The following is a 17,067-nucleotide window of genomic DNA, read 5'->3' as shown; positions in this document are numbered from 1 at the left end:
ATTCTCCCATTTCTAACCACAATGTGCAGCTATGACTGTGAACTGTTCATTAGCAGCCATTCAATTTACCATTCTCAAAATAATAACTGTAGTTTTAAAAAAATCTTTTACATAATGCATTTGTGCTACCAACAGATGTCTTCAATCACCAGTTTCACATCATTTCTCCATATTTTAATGAGTTAGAACATTAGATATATTTAAAACTAAATTTATTGAATGTTCTGTAAAATCGAGTGGTGAAACTCAAGTCATGGATAAATTAAATAAACACATATCTGCTTTCTTATAATAATTCATTTCGTGTGGTATAAATCTACATGGAAGAACAATTATTTAGTTATATCACCAAACACATACAAAACAAAAGTCAACCCAGTGCAAAGTCATTAACTTTGAAGAGATTAAATTTTGAATTGGATAGAAAATATGCGGAACTTAACATTTGAAGAAATTGAATACCTTATGCTTTCATTTGTATACTTTAAGCAGAGCATTTCATAAATTACCTTCAGCTCAGGTGGTATGTTTAAAATATTAATACTTGTATTTCTCCTTGTAAATAATTACAGTAATTAATAATTAATATTTTATGTAATAATTATAATAAGTAATATATTTTGAGATTGTTGTATGCTATTCTTGTTCTAAAACAAGAACAATTTTAGAAAATATTACTTTATAAGGTTGATAATGAAGAAGGGATTTAGAAACTATTTTTATAAATATTTTAAGTGATGTTGATAATGACCTAGTTGAGAGTTTAACTAGCAGCAGACACATCAGATGACAGTAAACTTCTTGCTAGTCCTAGATTCTAGGTATGTGTATAGAATGTATGCTAATATAAAAAGCCATAAAAACTACTAGCCTATGACATAGACATAAAGACCACAAATTGTATATCGTTTATATTTCAGAGCAGTAGTTAAATGATAGGAGTTAATATTCATAATTAAATATATTTAATCACATCAAAAGTCCTGCGAAGTTTAAGTAGCACTTCAAATCTTGTTATTTCTTGTCTATTATTTCTAAAAATGTAAGTTAATTTGTTAAAGTTGAAACAATGTACATTAAATGTGTATATCCTCAAGGCAGTTTTCACAACTTGGTAGTATATAGAACGATGTATAGATACTATTTAAAAATTAAGCTAACAAGTTTGATTTGGGTTATTTTGAAAAAATAGAAGTCTTTTAAAAAGCTTAACATTTTATTTGCTGTATATATAAAACCAATATTCAAGCATGAATTATAGTATATAGAACTAATTGAAACCTCATAAATTAAAAATGATTTTATAGTTCTATTATCAATTGTAATCATTGTTTAAATATATTTTTCTCTATGCCAATCATTTAGTTTATGCCAATTATTACCATCTTTCAAAAGAAGATGATGGACTAAATTTCAAAATTAATTTCATTAACTGAAATACTATTACATAAGAAGAATCAATAAATTCAGATTTTGGAAGGGCATCTCTTATTTTCTTGCTGATGTCTAAGGCAATAATGGTTCACAGAATGACAATTTTCAGGTACAGAATTTTACCTTCAGCCAGAAGTAAAAATTTTCCTAATAGAATAACAAAGAATTTGCTAGGATATTTTTCCCTCACGGAAAAAAATTAGTATAAGTTTAGGATTTAGCACTCATATATGTGTGGAAGCTTTATGAATGCTAATTGTATACTGTAATTTTTTTAAAGTACTATACCACAGTACTTACAAACAAATGCTTTTTACCTGTTTCTTTATATTACCTTTGTCCACTGATCACTACCCATATTATTTCCTATAAATGAATGTCATTGCAATGTTCAATTATTTCTGTTTTTATAATACCTAGAAAATTTTGAGGCATGAGGATGACTATGAAAAAAAGACATTGAGTAATCTATTATATTCACGGTAAGTTATTAAAAAACTGATGAAAAGTAGATATCATTAAGGTTAACTGGTATCTGTGACTATTTAAACGTAAATGGAAACATTTGAGAAACCTAATATCTCCTCTGCTATTTACTAAATACATTTTTATGACCTGTTAAGCTCAAGAGTTCTTCACCTTAAATCAAAATTTCTAATATTTGTTTGACATCTTACCAATTAAGATATATATTATATAGTATTCATATTAGCACCTGTCTGAATTACTTTTCTTTGAGTTACGAATTCATTTTTTTTTCTCTGAGTCTTCATGTAGGGATCATATGTGTCAGATAAAAAGTTATTATAGACCATGAATTTTTCTAGGGCAAATTATAATAGATATGGGGCTAGCATAGGAGAAAACTGAGAGTATTTTGAGTAAATACTAACTAGAAAAATGAAGCTGTTTTTCTGCTTGTTACACCATAAATTTTTCACTAAGTGTATTGTGAGACTGGCAAAGTCATTTTCTTTATCATAAAGTTTCTTTATCATAAAGGAAGGAACATGAGATTACATCAAAAGTACTATTTCATGACTTTAATTAATAGCAGTATTATTAAAACACTTCATTATTGGAAAAAAAGGTATATTCTCAAAAACCCTGTTGAGTATTATATTAACTCATTTGTCTTTAGCTATAGTTCTCTTCTTCTTTAAGTATGCACATATGTATTATAAAATAGCAGCTTAGCAACTTTTAAATTTATAGTTGGCCAAATTCGTATCAATAGAATATATTGCATAAATGTATCATTATTTTCTACTGCTTAATCCACTGTAAATCACGTGCACTAGAAGGAAACTGGGATGAAGACATGGAGGTACATTACTATTAACCTAGAGACCAAGCTGGTTTACACTACCTCAGAAACCTTCAACGCATTTAGAGTACCCAAAGGGTAGGAGATGAGGGAGGTACAGAGATGAGATGAGCCTGTTAGAGACAGACACAAGACAGAGCAAAATAAAGAAATATAAAGATGAATGACAAAGTTACATACATGTGTAACAATACATTTATTCATGGGAATAGAAAACATGAAGAAAGAAGGGCTAAATATTTAGAAAATGCTGATTAGGTGAGCTACCCTTCAAAAACATGAGAAGTATGCAAACAATTAAACTCGGAGAAAAATTAGTATGCCTGAAAATAATTAATGCAATATAAGAAATAACAAATTCAAACACATCATACTAGAATTATGTTTGCTCTTAAAATCTAGTCTTGACATTCCAAAACTGTAATGACAATATAGCCTCTGGGCAGGCCCATCAGTTGTGTCAACAATGACATCTTGATTTTCTTGGAGCGGTGGAAAATATCATATTTATTAAACAATGTTTAATTATTTAATATACACAAATCTTTTAATAAGTTTTCTTTCAAGCAATCTCAAGAATTATTATTCTAGCTTTATTTTTTCTTCAAAGGTAGAACATTATGAGGGATAAATTTTAAATCCTGGATATCTTATTTATGAGACCATTGTATTAAAAAAGCAAGAAAGCATATATATCTAAATACGAAAGACAGCATGCATCTGAAAATTAAAAGTACAGCATTTGTAAAAGAAGTAACTACAATGTAATAGGTCTGATTTCCAAAACCATAAATAAATATTATGCACAATACATATGTGTACATTGCTTTAAGGGCTGAAATCTACCCAGGCCTAAAGAGTGAACTTTATGTCCCAGGCTCCCAAATCTAACTGCTTTTCAGTAACCTATGGCGTTGAACAGTAGTTAGAGACTTTCTGCACTGTAACTCCTTTTGAGATCCTAAATAAAAGGTACAACTGGAAAGTATTCAGATTAGGAGAGACAAAAGATATGTGAAGGAAAACGAACAGAGTTAGAAATTATTAGTAAAGGATAGAGCAGAATAAAGACATCCTATACTTAAGAAAACTAATAATCCCAAATTATCTTCAAAAATATAAAAATTATCATAAGGATAATAATATTTTATAATAGATTTATAATCCCAATGTCTCAAAAGGTAATTGAATACATGACCTAAATGATAAATACAGATACTGATAAAATTTGTCTTCTAGATCCCTTAACACAAAAGTTTTATTTTTAGTTTTAGAAAATCTTTCTAATTCAAATAATTATTTTAATATTTTCGATATATTTATTTTGAGTGCTTTACCACCCATACCCTTTTCAGGGTACTAATGTCAAAGTAGATATTATTTTTCTATTATTTTTGCTGTTGTTTTGCCAAATGTAACTGTCGCTTTTTATTGAAACATCAGAATCAGACATTTAATTCTCACAGTTTTGATGCTTAATGAAAAGTGAAAGTTAAACACAGCATGGTGGCATTAAAAATGCATGGTGAATCCATAGCATCCTTCACATTAGCCCTGAAGAGAATGCGGAATACCAAGAAAAAAATTATTCAAACGCGTGAACTAGTGTGTTTAGAGATGAGATTGACAAATTATCACAAATCACTAAAAAAGGAATGGACAAAGAATGGTAGACTTCGGAAGGAGAAGAGCAAGGAAATGCACTATTTTATTAATCTAATCTTTAAAATGGGGAAGACCCCGTTTGAAATACAGTGTCTGAATGTTTAACCCCGGAGAGTACTAACAAGGTAACATGCTCAAGACACAAGTCAATTAAGGAAGTAGAAACTTTATTTTATATGACTCTTCCAGGTTTATCTACATAAGCTTCAATTTGTTTTTGAGATAATTTTAGCACATTAAACAAGAAACGGGGACTTATTTCTACCACTATGCTTAGGGAGGAAAATGTGTTCTGTTTTAAAGTTTCTGGAAAAATCTTTGCTCTATTTAATTTCTATTCTTTAATCTTTTTTTTAAAAAAAGTCAATCTTTTAGCATAATGGATTTTACTAAGATTTTTAAAAATTAATAGTATTACCTTTACTTTTTTGATGTTTTGAAATCCTTTTGCATCTCTCTGAACTATTGCACAAAAATTTAAATCTTGATTGCATATTTAAAACAGAATGTCCAATTTACATTTATGGCTATTAATTTCAATTTGTTTATATATCTAGAGTTTGTCAGGCTTTAGAGTTCATAAGTAGATTAAGAACTTTAGCAGTAAAGGTCTTTTGTACTTTTTTTCACTTTTGGGTAGGAGATTTACTTCTAAATTGGTGAAGTCTATACATATTTTCAGAATTCTCAACACACATAATTATGCAAAGTGTGTGAGGAAGCAAAACAGAGTCATAAGGAGGTGTTATAAGCTTAGGCTTAGAAAACCACTTCTGACAGCATACTCTACAACAATACTTAATTGGGTATATGAATCTTATTAGAAATGTTTCCAAGTTTTTATTGCCCTTACGTATGCCTCGAAAAGATTTGTATGTGTTCAGATAAAGGCTGATTGTACAGATGGTGACAGAATCACTTTAGAACCACTCAGATTCTGATTTTTGAGGAAAACTAAACCATTTCCTAAATAAGACAAAAAGCAGGCTCTCAGAAAACCTTGTGACTATATGTAGATTTGTGATTCACAGTTATAATTCTAACATCTCTTCTTATGTTTAATAGAAGTTTAAAGCAGTAACAAACAGTGTGCCTAGATCTGCATATTACAATAAATCATTGCTCCAATAAATTCTGTAGTCTCTTGCCTGAAAAAAAAATGCAATGAAATTATTGTTATAGTAAACATTATCTCCAATGAAATTTAAGGTATAAATTTTAACTAGTTCAAAATGCAAGATCCTTGCCTCTTTGAAGAAACATACTTCTTTCTTAAAGACATATATCTTATCTGATTTCTAGCAAAAGTTATGAAGGTAAAAGTTCATTTTTATAAAATCTGCATGCATTCTTAGGAAGTTAATTCTTGGGTATATTTTAATAAAGTTTTTGGAATCATGTAGACATAATCCCATAGCCAAAATTAGTAAATAACTGAGTCTATTTTAACACTACCATACCAAATAAATACTAGCATTATAAGCATAACAAAAGCACTGCATTTGTAATACATCTCTTAGAATATAAAAGCCTCAAGTTTTGTTATCTTATGTATCACATATTTTAAAGCAAATTGTGATTTAGAATATAAATATGTTTTAAATATATGATTTGATTCAAAGCAAGTTATATCTCCTCAGAATGTTCAGTGGAATCTACAAACACAAGTTGGTATTTACCATAAAGTATTCATAATAATTTTATTGAACTTAAGTGCGCACATCTATAGACTCTTTTATGTAACAAAAATGACTTATATTCAGTCATTGAAAAGTCCTAAAAATCAACTGAGTATTTCAAAAATGATTTTGTCATTAAGAACTGGTTCTACATTCTGAGACAAAATTACATCTAATCATCCTTATCTATTTAATAAAGCATTTACCCTATATTTTTATGTATATTTGATACAGTAGCATGAAAACTGATAATATGAAGCAAATCTGAAGAAAACTAATTTTCATACATTTTATTTAAGGCATCTCTGAAGCTTTTGAAAATAAGGGTGAGATTACATGATATTTCACACTGTCATTACATGTGCTTTCATCCATTCGTGAAAATCAGTCTTTCCAGTAAAGCATTTGAAAATACTTTTCAGTAATTTTTATCTTTTAGAACTGGAAACTTTTTATTTTTGAGACAGAGTCTAGCTGTGTAGCCCAGGCTGGAGTGCAGTGGCGCGATCTCGGCTCACTGCAATCTCCGCCACCCGGGTTCACACCATTCTCCTGCCTCAGTCTCCCGAGTAGCTGGGACTACAGGCACCCACCACCACGTCCGGCTAATTTTTCTGTATTTTTAGTAGAGACGGGGTTTCACCGTGTTAGCCAGGATGGTCTCGATCTCCTGACCTCGTGATCCGCCCGCCTCGGCCTCCCAAAGTGCTGGGATTACAGGAGTGAGCCACTGCACCCGGCCTAGAACTGGAAACTTTTAAAGCTTACAGAAGTTTAACAAATTCATATCATCTTCATGGTAACTTCATTTTCTTTCATGAGACTAATAGAAAGGATGGATGATAACAGGAGATTCCTAAGCAACTTCCTTATTGCAAATGATGAGGGGTTAAATAAACGCAAGGAGAGAACAAAAAATACAGGAAAGACGAAATAGTCTGAAGCATAAATCATAGTAAGTTGATTGCTAGGAAACAATGGTGGTCATCTATGTTGGTTTATGAAGATGGTAAGTGGGGTGGCTCCATGGATGTTGAAGACGCTGCATTACAAACAGCAATGAGCCCTTGAACCGGAATCAGCCATAACGTATGTAAAGCCACAAACAATGCACTGGCTGGTCTTTTCAATCATTTTCTCTAATGGAATTTGTTAACTATGAGCAACATGAAACCAATATCTTTTTTCCACAAACACTAGATGATGATCATGATTCCTTTAAACTAAAAGACCATCTATGGCGTAAGTCAAAGCCCTGCATTACATTTTTAAGCTACAGGACAGAGACTAGGACCTTATTTGGTATGCCACAGATGCTCTGTTTATGTTTTCTGCAGCCAAATCTAAAAGTTTTTTTCATTAAATATCAGTTTTCTTTGCATTTTTTCCTGAACCTTTCAGGAAACTTTAGTTCTTTTCTAAAATTTTTACAATTTGATGCTTGATAATAAGAATATATACTCATGTGAAAAGAACTCTACAATAATCTGAATTTCAAAAAATCATTTTCAAATAAAACAAGTTTTAAAAGATTTAGAAGCGCTTTGATATGTCAGAGACCTATAGTAGACATAAAGAGCACAATAAACAAACATTTACCATTTTTGTCCATGGAATTTGGTTCTGACTGTTTCTTGCCAATATCAGCAAAGGAACGAACAATGGGAATCCTGTTGGTGAGTTTTTTCTGATTCTGATGATGATGCTGTTTCATCAATGCCTCATGGACCCTGTGGCGTACATCTTCATTCAGCTGACCTGAGCTCACTTGTTGGTCAAGAACCATATCTGAAGAGAAAAGGCCGGAAGAAGATAAGCACAGCTTTCCTCTAGAACGTGTGCCAGCCGTGAACCACTGAGTCCAAATATGCAAGCCCTAAACAATATTATTCATCTTGAAATAGAAATAACTTCTTTAAAAAATCTCTAAGCATGCTGTTATAAATGGAAATTTATCTTCCATTGTAGAAATGTTGAATAAGAAAGATTTGGGCAAATTTTCATTATAAACCATTCTATTTAAATATATAATTCTTATGAAGTATTATTTTTCAAATGGGAATAGTTGCATTGAGAAGAAAGTTCTTTATTTCTTTATTATCCACACTGATGGGAGGAATAGCTGTAGAGATAATATCAAAATTCATAATGTGTTTGAATTTGAAAATTCATAATGTGTTTGAATTTGAAAATTCATAATGTGTTTGAATTCACAATTCATAACGTGTTTGAATTTGAAAATTGGTTTTATACTTATATTTTAATTTTTTTCCCATTTTCTAGTACAGACTAATTTCCTTGTTTCCCCATTAAGTGAACAAAAGTCTATCTGTGAAAATCTGATGCAAAGAGGCCTATGAAGTGATATAGTTACTGAATTTGGAGAGTAAACAATTCTGTTTCATATGGATAGAAAATCAGCCCTTTCTCAAACTTTGCTGGAAACACACTCCCTTGAGAATGTTAGATTAAAAAGATATTCTATACCTGCAAAACAAAGACTGGAAGGTGAGATTTCAGAAGTCTATAATTAAGCAGATTATTTACCATACATAGTATCAAAAATGTCAGTAAAATAGATAAGTAAAGGTATTTTAAGTTTCTTAGTGATATAAAGATCACATCAATGGATGTTTGTGTAATTAATCTGCTTTCTGATTATCAAACATTAACTCTAATTGTTTTTTAGGCATTAACATCTTATGTAAAGCAGATTACAATGAGCTGACTTCCACTGCCTTTTTGAGTACAATAAAGGTTTCAAAGTTAGCAGAATGCTCCCTTACCAACAATGTTTTCCTTCAGTGTGAAATGGAAATGAACTAGGAGACAGATTTGGGCCACTTTATGACATTCTAGCTAGACAACTTTGCAAAGTTGAATAACCTAAGTGTCCTTGTTTTAAAATGGAGATAATAATATCTATATCATATATTGGTGCCAAGACTAATGACATAAGGCACCTGATGCACTGATTGGAATATTGAGGCTATCAGTAAATATTTCCCAGAACAAGATTTTCTTTGTAATTTTCATAATGTAGATTATGGGTTCCTGGTTTGAAATTTGTGGTGGTTTCAATATATTCATATTTTGTGACAGCTTATCAAGTAGAGACAAAGCTGGGCTTATCAATAGCAGAAAACCCAAATTAAACTACATAAAACAATTTTATTGGCTCACATAATAGAAAGATCAAAGTTAGGTTGGCTATAATTCTGCTTCTCTGTGATTTTGTTAACTTCCTCCTCCTCTAGGGTAAGCTTTAACCTCAGGCTGATTTTCCTTATGGTCATAAGGTGGCTTCCAGCAGCAACAAGGAAATATATATTTTTGTTCATATCCAGTGAGAAATATATTGTTTTTTTGTGACTTTCTCTTAGATGAGTTATTTTTCACCTGGCCAGGAAAAATTATCCTAAGTCTAACTGACATAGCCCTGCCCATCTTGAACCAATCACTGGCAAAGGAGACGGTATTCATATGACTGACAGGCTAATCAAGAACTGTGCTTCACTCTAGAGTTAATTCTCTAAACCAGAGATAGACAAGCTCTTTTTGTCCAGAGCCAGATAACAAATATTTTAGGCATTGTAGGCCATATGATCTCTGTCACAAATCCTGAATTTTGCCTTTGTAGCAAGAAAGCAGCCACAGGCAACATGTACACAAATAAGCCTGGTTATGCTCCAATGAAACTTTTTTAAGGATGCTGAAACTTGAATTTCATATAATATTCACATCACAACATATTAACTTCTTTTTTATTATTTTTCAACCATTTAAAATATAATCACCATTCTTAGCTCAAATGCCCTACAAAATCAGGCAGTCGGCCATATGTGGCACGTGGGATATAGTGTGCTCTATCATTTTTGTGTTTACAATGGAAAGAAGTAGAAAGAATATTTGGAAGTCACCCATAATATATACCTGGAATGTTTGAAAGTCAGTCACTATAATTACCTCAAAGGTCCCTTCCAATTCTGAAAATGTGTGATACTATAGAATAATATTTAAATCTATTTTTCAGTTCTTTGGAGATCAGTAGTTATAATACCCCTGGGTTAATCTGAAATAAAGGAAATAATAAATTGTCAACGTATATGACATTACACTGAAACCTTGCTAAGATGGAAAAATGTATATAAAATATGCATATACTTCATAATGGAAGTTGTAAAGTAGGTTATTAGAATACCAATATGATATTATTGTAAAGCAGTTCCAAATATAAGCCATGATATGAATTCCCAGTTCAATATTCTAGTCAGAATCAAAAGTAATCACATAATAAACCCTACATATGTTTATGATTTTTAATTTCTATTAAAGCACAATGTTTCCAGGCTCGAACACTAAAAAAGCCATAGGTCACTATCTTCACAGTTTTTCAAAGATAAGATTTTTATTTGAAACAGTTATGTAAAGAAAAGTAAATATTAAAAAACACACTCATCTGTTCATTAGTTACAGAGAAATACACAGCAAACTTCTCCAAAGTATAACTGTATCAAATTATATCTACTTGTCTGGAAAAAATTACTCATTTTGCTTGAGAATATAATTTATACTAGGGTGACATTTAAGTACCAAAAGGAATCTGACTTAGTAATCACTTACATTGTTCTTTTCACCATTACAATACATATTAGTATTAACTTGAAAAGTGTGAAAGAATAACGGACCATAATGACTTTGGGTCCAGAGTGAAGTCCTGCAATCTCAGCAAGCTATTATGCCTACATAATACAGTCTATTCTGCCCCAGGATCTGGGTGATAAGAGAAAAGGCGCGGTGGCTCACGCCTGTAATCCCAGCACTTTGGGAGGCCGAGGCGGGCGGATCACGAGGTCAGGGGATAGAGACCATCCTGGCTAACACGGTGAAACCCCGTCTCTACTAAAAATACAAAAAAATCAGCCGGGCGTGGTGGCGGGCGCCTGTAGTCCCAGCTACTCGGGAGGTTGAGGCAGGGGAATGGCGTGAACCCGGGAGGTGGAGCTTGCAGTGAGCCGAGATTGCGCCACTGCACTCTCCAGCCTGGGAGACAAAGCAAGACTCCGCCTCAAAAAAAAAAAAAAAAAAAAAGAAAAGAAAAGAAAAAAAGGACAAATAGGTCACACTCTGCTAACACTAAGCAGACTCTAGAAAAACTAGTAGCACTTTGAGACCACCCTGGCCAACGTGGTGAATCCCCGTCTCTACTAAAATACAAAAAAATTAGCTGGGCATGGTGCCGTGTGCCTGTAGTCCCAGGTACTCAAGAGATTGAGGCAGGAGAATTGCTTGAACCCAGGAGGCGGAGGCTGCAGTGAGCTGAGATCGCACCACTGCACTCCAGCCTGGCGACAGAGCGAGACTTCGTCTAAAAAAAAAAAAAAAGAAAAGAAAAGAAAAGAAAAACTAGTAGCACTTGTGGAAAAAGGCCTCAGAAAAATGAAAAATTGTTTTTCATCCTATCAGATAACTATTTTATCATAATGTGTCTTGAATGAAAGCCCCTAGAGGTTATGACATATTGTAGATTCTATATAAATCTCTGCCTTTTTGAAGATCATCATATCAATGCTTTGAAAACCCATTGTCTTAACTTTAAAAGATATTGGGAGAGGTGGGGGGGAATATGATACGAAGTTCCTAAATTCTGTGGTTTGGTTGCCAGCACTAACAGGGATGTGTGTACTAAAGATGTAAATTGTAATAGAATACTTACTTTTCAGACCAAGGATTGTCACAGTATAGGCAGGTTAAAAAATATATGGTTATTCCTATACTCCCAACTCTACAGATTACATTCAGTGGAGCAAACTGTAGATTCTTCCTTCAATGAAAGATTTTAAACAACAAAGGTTGTTTAAATGAGTTGGGAGCTATGATTGATAATCTGTCCATGGTACCAACTTTGGTTTGGTTTTAATTTCTTCCTAACTCTCATTGACAGAATTAGGTTGAAGTATACACACACTGCAGAGAGGATATTTCCATCATTAATCTTTATAATGCTTAATTTCAAAGAGATTAACATAGACCATAAAATTCCCTGTAATTTATATGAATATAATTCAGAAGCATATTCAATACAATTAATCTCCATATCAGAGTAAATTGTGGTAAGAAGATATATCTGGAGAATTTTGGATTTGAAAAGGTTAAGTAATATTTTGAAGGATAAAGTTTAAATTTATTGAGTTTCCTGAAACATTGGGAAACAGATATATTTTAAATTAACTTAGCCAAAAGAAAATCCTACTTTAATTATATCAGAAATTCTTGACAGATCTGCCAGATACAAATGGGATTTTCTGCTACTAAGTCTACAAAAATCTCTTAAGGAATTATCCGAGTCTGTTAAAAACATATCAAAACATTGATATAAAAATCCTTGATCATTACAAAACAATATCTGGGTCATATTCATCTAGTAGGAAATGTCTGAAAAACATCAATACTGTAAAGCCTGTGTATTCACAAAGTACTAGGGATTAGAACCCTTAAAGGTAAGCTCTTACACTTAGCATTTGTAAAACTGAAACTAGTGACTAATGTATGTGAATTATGGCTAACAGAGAAAAATCATGGTAAATAAGAGCTGAGGAAAAAGTTTCAGGGCTGATTGTTAATCACTATGGCCACAAATGATCATGAAACAGAATAAAACAAAAATTATGGTTGGGCACAGTGACTCATGCCTGTAATCCTAGCACTTTGGGAAGCTGAGGCAGGTGGATCAATTGAACCCAGGAGTTCAAGACCAGCCTGGGCAACATAGGAGATCCCATCCCCAAAAATTATGATTATAGGTTAATAAAAAAATTATTTCTATTTCTGCAAAGGTCATCTTTGATAAAGAACTTTCTATTTATCTGTTTATGGTGAAATAGTCTCTTTCCTACTTTATACGTTGTTATGATAATAAAACATAATTATGTGGAAATACTTTGCAAAGTTAGAAGTCTTAAAAACGGAAAGCATGCTTATTTATTACAAACTTAGTAATGCCCCTCAATTTTTATAAAATGAAAATAGGAGAAGTAAAAAATAAGAAAATAATTACAAACTATAGAGAGAAAATATTTTAATGAGTTTATATTGAGGGGATAAATAAGTAACTTTTAAATTTAGCCAAATTATAGTTTTCAATGAGAGGAAATCTCTTCTTAGTAATGACAGTAAAGGAATCTAAAGTAATAATGATCAACACAAATATTTGTAATCATATTTTTCTTTGTGATGTTAGCATTAAACCACTGACACATTCTAAATGTCATTTTACAGGCTGTTCTACACTGAAAAATGGGACATTCAGGTTGGGCTACTTCAAAGTCAGAAAGATATACACTAATTAGAAGAGCAGAAAGAATACTAAAAAGCTATTTAGGGTATCAAGACGTCAACTGAACTACTTTCACTGTAAGGGTAGACTTAGAGAATGTAATTTGCTTGAAAAGGCTAGATTTAACCCAGTTAACCTTCACATATTCTACAGAATTGAGCTTGGGAAACAGGGACAGAGTTAGGAAAAATTTGCATAATTTTGGACAATGAAAGTGAACTAAAGTGATAAAATGAAGTGTTTTAGTCAAATTACTGGGAGAAAATTTCTTCATAGGAATAACTTTCTGAGGAAAGCATTAGAAATTACATAATTTAAGAAATGTGAAGACTGGTAAAAGTATAAAGGGTATGTTCTGAGGCTAATTTTGCCAGGTGGTAGAATGTGACAGTTTTGTTTCCCATTTCAAAATGTATTTGGATTAATCTATTTTTAAAGGTAGCGCCATCATCGATTTAAGTGGCAGAAATAAACGCCTTAGAGCAAGGCCTTTAACCTTTTAAATCTTAGTTTTTTTTCTTTATTAAATAAGGATAACAATAATAATACTAAGAACCAGGTTTGAGCATTAAAAAGATAATTACAAACTTAAGAGCTTCCCATACTTGAAAGTACTGTGAAAAGCCTGCTGTTTCATTCCTAATTAAAATATAAAAATGTTTATTGGGTATTAGCAAGACTATATAATGTAAAGCTAAGAAATTGAGCTGGATAGCTAACTATTTCAGCATTCTTAGGGAGTTTGCTTATTTCTGAGTTAATCATTTTCTCTATTTTCTCTTGATTTAGTGCAGCTACAGTAGCCTGGATATTTCTGAAAATTATACATTTATGTTTAACTTTATAAAGTCTTTCAGGCTCTAGCTATGTAACTTAAAGAATAATCTCTTTATAGGTGTTACATGAAACAGAAGAGGACTGCTTATCTTTCCTGTTTGGGGCAGTGTGGTTTGTGTGTGTGTGTGTGTGTGTGCGTGCACGTGCACTGGCGTGTGTGTGTGTGTTTTAGTATTTTTGGAGTTTTTGTTTAATATTTCAAGCCAAAGTATCTTTCAGTACTTACTTTTCTTTTCACACATACTGCAATGCCTATCAGCACCAATGACTAAATCTATAATTTTTAAGGTGATAAATGTGCCATCAAAATTTGGGTGACATTCACTTCAAGACATTTCTTTTTCTTCAGACAGAAGTTGTAGTGTAATAGAAAAAACACTAGGCTTAAAGTCAGGGGCCCTTGGGTGAAATCTAGGCCATGACAATTTTAGAGTTTCTATTTTGTGATTGGAAAATGAGAATGACATCTACTTCATGGGGCTGTTCTGCAGATTAAAGTAGATATGTTATTTTTCTAATATATTATTCTCATATATATGATTAAAAACACACATATAGTTTTTCATCTCTACAATATAATTAAGATATTAAGTTTTTTCACTTCACAAATACAAATCATATGGAATGAATTTTATTTTTTCCCAAACTAATAACTTTTAAACTGCCTCTTTTCTTTGTTTGTGTTTTTAAAACTTCCATCAATTATTTTATTTATACTCTTTCAAAATTCATTTCTGTCTTTTTGTATTATTTTGTTTTTACTAAAATATGTTTGCCTTCTGGTCAAAAGATACAGGAGTTCTTTGACTCAATTTCTGTAATAATAACATTTCCTAAATATACCTGTCTGTATTATAAGATATCATTGAATTATAATACTAATCATTCATCAGGTTATAGTATTGAATTACAAAACGAACCCTAACTGTATCACTTGGCTTCCTCTGGAATTCAAGGGTTTTAATTAAGTTTAAAATAAATGGCCGTACCTTTCTGTGTCCATTCTAAACCAACATTTTTCTGTATATTGAAATTTTTTCAGTTGGTTATTTCATATGTTTGAATATTGAAAATAAGTATCTAGCTCTAAGGTTTTTTCCTTTAATTTTCTAATGGTGAGAGTCTAAATATGATAATGAAAATAAATGGTGAATGGGAATCAAGATATCTAGGTTCTTGTCCTAGACTTGGCACTGCCAAACTAGAGCATATTTCTCTGAGATTCAACTTCTTTTATCTCAAATAACAGGGTAAAAGAAAATGACTTTTAAGACCTTATGCAGTGATTATGAGAATTAGTTTTCCAAAGTTCATACGTATATTGAATTATAAGGAAAAGAGAGTAACAAATAAGTAGCTGTACCTATAAAATACACTAAGGGGGAAAAGATATACCTGCAATTTCTTCTAAAGTGTTGGCATGCATGTCCAGCAACACAGTTCCATTCAGAATACAACTTCTCAATTCAAACAAGCTGTGCAATGAAAGAGTAGCCACATAAGGCTTGCTCCACCTTTCTCCTCCATCTTCCACATCTTCTTCAAACTTCAACCACCTATACAAACAAATATTATCAGCACAGTTTATATTATATTGTAGGTGAATGATCCTTTATCCCAAAAATAAAAGGTTGAAATAGAAAAATAGTCATATTGTGTCTTGGTTCATAGGTTTTGGAAGTATATAAAAGCTAGTCTAAGCCATTTGGCTTATTTCATTTTAATTCCATTTAACTCATATTCTTTTTGCAGTTAAAAAATAATTGAAAAAAGGAAAACTCATGTTATTTTGTTAACTTGTCTAACTCTGAAGAAATATTTAAATATAATTGTTTAACCAGTGGTCAGAGCAAATCTTATGTAGCACTAATAAAGAGTGTATACTTCATGGAAAGTTAATGGTAATTGAAAAAGAAAATGAAAGAATACTTATTTTTCCTTAGTGGGAGGTCTTAAACCTGAATATTTTAGTTTCTTGGTAATTTTCTTATAAGATCTTGAGGGAGGCTAGCATAATTTGGGGCCTGTTGCATAGGAAAAATCCTTGTTAGCCTTGCTTGGATGAAAGCTAGTGATAGCAGTCACTTCCTAGGGACTGAATATGTGAGAATTGAGCTCAGACCCCATCCCTGGGTGTTTCTGCCAGGATGGATAATCAGAGAAGAACCTTGATGTCATGATGTCAAATGGGAGACCACTGTCTTCTTGGACTGAAATGAATAGTAATACCTAGATTGTCTATAAGCAAGATAAATGGAACAGATAAAGAGAAACCAGTGATTTTATTGCTCTGACACAAGCCACTTAATTCTTATCCGTTTAGGAATTTGGTCTCTAATCCTAATAGATGACCAATTTAGTTTCACCATTTCTAATGAACCTTAGCCTAAATCTTCTTGCCTACCTCCATCTCCACCATTTCCCTCATTCCTTTTCTCCTTAGTCATTTTTGACCCCAATTTCTCTCTCCAAGCAATATCATTCAAATCCTCTATATTATATTATATTACTATTTTGTGTAATAAAATGATCCACCTTCAACACACAACAAATATGTGGGAGTAACTAGTTAGGGAATCAAGTGGATTAGCCAAAAGTAACTAACCAAAAGAGCCAGTCAGAATGATTAATGTGCAGAGTAGTAAGAGAGATCAGGAAAGCTATGGATCTGTTTTTAGTGTTTAGGAAGCAAAAAGAAAAAAAAAATGTCAGAAAGTGAAAAGGAAGCCAATAGAAAAGAATACTTATACCTGCCAAAATTTATAATCAGGTAAGAATAGATATGCCAT

The 17,067-nt window shown here is 32.0% G+C and overlaps 1 protein-coding gene across 19 annotated transcripts in view; it reads right to left on the bottom strand.

Annotated features, from left to right (window-relative positions):
• The window catches only part of SLC4A10 (solute carrier family 4 member 10), a 363,956-nt gene that overhangs the window by 113,545 nt on the left and 233,344 nt on the right, over positions 1-17,067 (bottom strand). For all 19 annotated transcript variants that reach the window (XM_063790514.1, XM_054679076.1, XM_063790518.1 and 16 more), the window contains 2 exons: positions 15,674-15,834; positions 7,705-7,893 (listed from right to left, as the gene is read on the bottom strand). In XM_063790514.1, coding sequence (XP_063646584.1) covers positions 7,705-7,893; positions 15,674-15,834 — 350 coding nt within the window. The remainder of the gene's footprint in view (positions 1-7,704; positions 7,894-15,673; positions 15,835-17,067) is intronic.

The sequence above is a fragment of the Pan troglodytes genome, chromosome 13 (assembly GCF_028858775.2).
Source record: "Pan troglodytes isolate AG18354 chromosome 13, NHGRI_mPanTro3-v2.0_pri, whole genome shotgun sequence".
Lineage (NCBI taxonomy): Eukaryota > Metazoa > Chordata > Mammalia > Primates > Hominidae > Pan > Pan troglodytes.
Note: the sequence above shows the minus strand (reverse complement) of the source record. Positions and strands in the feature narration are given on the sequence as shown.